Below are 4312 nucleotides of genomic sequence, written 5' to 3' on the forward strand. Positions count from 1 at the left end.
CCCTGGGCTTGGAGCTGGCGCAGGTGAGGGTGTTCAACGCTGGCGACGACCCCTCGGTGCCGCTGCACGTGCTGTCGCGCCTCGCCATCAACGCGGACCTGTGCTGCAGCAGCCAGGACCTGGAGTTCACGCTGCACTGCCTGGTGCCTGACTTCCCACCGCCCATCGAGGCCGCCGACTTCGCCGAGCGGCTGGGTACTTCATTCAGAAATAAAATTAAAGATTTTCTTATTATAAAGATATACTTTAATATGAAACCAAAATGACCTGAGAACCAAGAGCCTGAGATTTTAAGCATGTTATGCAGCAATTTTAATTCCAAAGCACTATTTGACCTGTGAGAATATGATTCTAATTGGCTGCATATATGCCCAGGGCAGCGAGGACGTCTTCGCCTTTGGCTTCCCCGTGCCACCCTTCCTCCTGGAGCTCGGCTCGCGGGTGCACTTCGCCGTGCGCTACCGAGTGGCCGGCGCCGAGTACTGGGACAACAACGGTGGCCGCGATTACAGCCTCACGTGTCGCGACCACGCGCTGCACATGCCGCGTGGGGAGTGCGAGGAGAGCTGGATCCACTTCATCTAGCGGCGGCCGGGCCGCTGCCAACCGGGTGCCCCCTCCGGGCGGCTGTCCCCGCACCTCTCCAGCGGCGAGGACCGGGCAGGGGCCTGTCCTGCCTCCGCCTGGAGTGTCTCTCCTAGCGTAGAAGGTGGCCGGGCTGCACTGAGGGAGCTGCATGGGGAAGGCCCGGGCTGGGCTCTGGTTTTAAGACTCACGTGACTGCGAGGGAAGCCTTTTGCACGTGTCGAGTCTGTCTCTGTGGACGTAGCTGTTATTTATTGTTGTGCCCTTGGTGGTTGCCTTCTCAGGAATATTCGGAATTTAATGAGCATTGGAAAAGTCCTGTTGCGTGTTAGTGCCCATTGTAAACGAAATGTGCAGTGTGACCTGCGTTGCAGTTCCCCGAGGCAATCCTGCCCTGGAACAAGGAAAACCTGAGACTGCATTTGCTTGCCAGTGTCGGTAGTCTGCTAATAGTGGAAACTATTAATAGGCGAGAAATGTATTCCCATCACTCATCGCGCAGCCATTTCTAGGCTTTGAGGCTGCTCTGGTTGGGCCGTGTGCTGCCTACATCAACAACAGGGAAGAAGGAAAAACCAGACTTTTCAACTAGCCAACCGGTCCTTTCTGTGCAGTCATTCCTGTGGGTCATGCCTTTTTCTGGCACGTGTGTGTCTGCACATTATCTGGTTATTCTGTTTAGGTTTTCAACTACCTAAATATTTTAAGGAACCTTGCCTTAAATTACTTAAATTTTGAGGTGGCTATAGTCTCGGGCAACAGTTCTCTTTGTAATTATCTTTTTGATGATTAAGGTGACTATTTTTTCTGAAACATCAGCAGATTCTAGAATTCATCTTTCAGAAATCCAGTTACTAAGTGGAACTAAAAGTTATTTTCAGCATTAGCCAGAACATGGGAGGAAAAAATAATCACAGATTGATTGTTTTAAATTCTATTTATATATGTTAGGTTCTATCACCTAGCTAGATGCCTGCCAATTTTATACTTTGTGCCTTCAGATAGGAACATTTCTAGCATTTTTTGGACTTGTTTCCCAGTTTTAAAATGTTATTTTTTTTAAACCTCCCACCAAGGAGTCAAGACAGGTGCTAGAACTGTAGCAGTTCTGATAAACCAGCCCAGGTGGGCCAGATGTCCAGGATGTGGTACATGTTTATGCTAGAACTGAAGCCAGAGGGATGGATTTCATGATAGCTGTCACCAGTGAGTTGTCTCCAAGTGTTCGAGTGCTTGTTGTTACTTGTCCAGTCAGTATCAAAAGATGCATTTTTTTGCCTTTTAACCACCTTGTTATGGATCATTGTGACCTTTGTGATTTTCAAATTAGAAGAATGGGAGTGGCTTTCTGCAGTACCTTTTAATCTGTGAACACTGAATTTTGATTTAAAATACTGTGATTCGGTCGCACTGCTTTTGGCTCTGGGGCTGTGTACTACATTGACATGCAAAAGAGAGAAGAACCCGGTTACATTTTCCGGCTGTTCACACACTCCAGTTAGGTCAGCAAGCCCTTTAGGGCCTATGGCTGCTCTGCCTTTGGCGGTGGCCCAGCGTGCAAGACTATCCAGGTACACATTCCTGCTGCCAAATATATTGTTTTATGGCCTGGGGAGAATCTTATCATCTGTGAGAAAAGTCTCTTGCCAAAAGGGTTCAAGTTGTAGAATATAATGTAAATGTTTTATCTTCAAAATGAAGCAAACCTCAAGGTGCCTTTGAAAGAATACCAACACTTTGAAATTTTAAAGTTTAAATAGACTTACTTGGTTGGTAAAGAAGCTCTAAGACAGCTCGAGGAGAACTTTTGAGTCCCTAAAACATAGTCCTATTGCTTGAATGTTTAAAATTGTATAGTGGACTGTGCAATAGCTGGGTTATCTCTCTCAATATATTTAATGTCTGTCGTTTGAAATAAATTCACTGAAGCCTAAGTATTAAGATGTGTGGGCACACGTGTGTATGCTTTATTAAAAAGTGGAGTCTCTTTTTGTGGTCTAATTACAGAAGACAACGTTTTAAAGGCTTCTTGATTGTTTAAATCACTTTGCATGTGTCTTTCCTTCTCCGAACACTGATAAATGTAGAAGTGTGCTAAAACCAATAAATTGTATGATTGCACCTCAGTGTCCAAAGTAAACTGTGTATGTCTCTGAGAACCTGTAAAACCTTTTCTTTCGGGTCAGTGTTCCATAGGAGGACAGGTCTCAAAGGAGGCGGGGGTGATGACTGTTAACACTTCTCATACAGCATGGAGTGGCTGCTGTGTGTGGAGTAATTCACGTGTGCCACGCTTTCCAACCCTTCCCCCAGCTGTGACCCTGAGCCAAAGAGGAACCCCTGACAGTGGAAGGGAAGGAAACTAACATTTACCGTACTGTGCTTTGTGTGTCTGATTTCAGTTGATTGTGGGAAATAGGCTACTTCCTGACAATATGCCCGTTTTCTTAGCCGAAGAGAATGAAGCTGAAAGATTTAAATACTTCATCTTATGACCCACAGGTGGTAGGTGGCAATTTCAAAATTGAAATCTATGCCAAACTACTTTCAGTCTTGTGGTTGTGAAATTTAATTGAAAAATGCTGGGGTGTAGAATACTTGCTTAGAATGCACGAGACCCTTGGTTAAATCCTCGGCACTGCAGAAATAACTAATTGAAAGCCAAAGTCTGATAATTATTGATAAGATTTTCATTTAAACACCATAATCTGAAACTTTAAAAATAACTCAAGATTAAAATGACTGGGCTATTTTTTTCTCCCACATTGTTTCCTAGTCTACAAATGTTTACTAAATAATCCCTGGCTTGCTAAATACATAATTAAATGTTTTAACATTTTTTAACTAAAAAGTGACAAAATGAGAATCACTTTTCATTTAAAGGATATCTCCATAAAGGACTATAAATTTGATGGAGAAAATGATATGAAAATGATTATTATAGAAATTGTCAGGTTATGAGGTTTCACTGCACTATATATTCACACATAAAATGTTTAAACTAATAAAAAATATATAATTCACCTCGAATCCCTCTGTGTAGCACATGCAGTTTGTAAAATTAAAACCTCTAATTTCAGTGAGGCAGTTACAAAGTTTTCAGGAAGTAACAGCTAAACTGAATAAATTTTTTGAGAATTTACATTATTCCGTGTGATTTGATCTGCTCTGGTTTTCAAATGCAGTTTTATTCTCCTTTTTCTCCTAAGTGCTCTGTACCGCTTCACATTGAAATCATCATCATACAGAGCCGGGTGCAGTGGCGCACATCTGTAATCCCAGCACTCGGAGGTTAAGGCAGGAGGATCGATGTGAGTTTGAGGCCAGCCTGAATTAGGAAGGGAGACCTTGCCTCAAAAAACCGAACAAAAACAAAAACAAAAAAATATATAATCATATATATGTTTTAGGCTCAAGGGACCCTAGGTATGAAAGCCCAGGGGCTCCCGCTCGCTCAACATTTGCACTACCGCTGAGTTGCACCCCTCAACCCCATATAATCCCATGTTTAATACAAATGTTGCCTTTTACGTAGACTTTAGTATGTAACTAAATATAAAATTTGGATTTGGTGACGTCTACACTAGTTTAACTCTACATATGCTTGGCGATAGCGATGTGCTTGGGAAACGTGCCCCACACCGACATCCCAAAAGTGTGCAGGCTCCCCGGTCGGCCAGCTGCGCCCTGCCGGCCAGCCCGGTCCCGGCAGACGCCACAACAGGCG

The 4312-nt window shown here is 43.8% G+C and overlaps 1 protein-coding gene across 1 annotated transcript; it reads left to right on the forward strand.

Moving 5' to 3' along the window:
- Positions 1-2: 2 nt before the first annotated feature.
- Ppp1r3d (protein phosphatase 1 regulatory subunit 3D) lies at positions 3-2404 on the forward strand (the record flags this gene model as incomplete). The annotated part of the gene is made up of 2 exons (XM_010638187.2): positions 3-195; positions 308-2404. Coding segments are annotated over 2 exons (471 nt in total), but the record flags the coding sequence as incomplete, so codon positions are not given.
- Positions 2405-4312: the final 1908 nt, after the last annotated feature.

This window comes from Fukomys damarensis, unplaced genomic scaffold, assembly GCF_012274545.1.
Source record: "Fukomys damarensis isolate Sample0158 unplaced genomic scaffold, DMR_v1.0_HiC HiC_scaffold_22, whole genome shotgun sequence".
In the NCBI taxonomy this organism is placed as follows: Eukaryota; Metazoa; Chordata; class Mammalia; order Rodentia; family Bathyergidae; genus Fukomys; species Fukomys damarensis.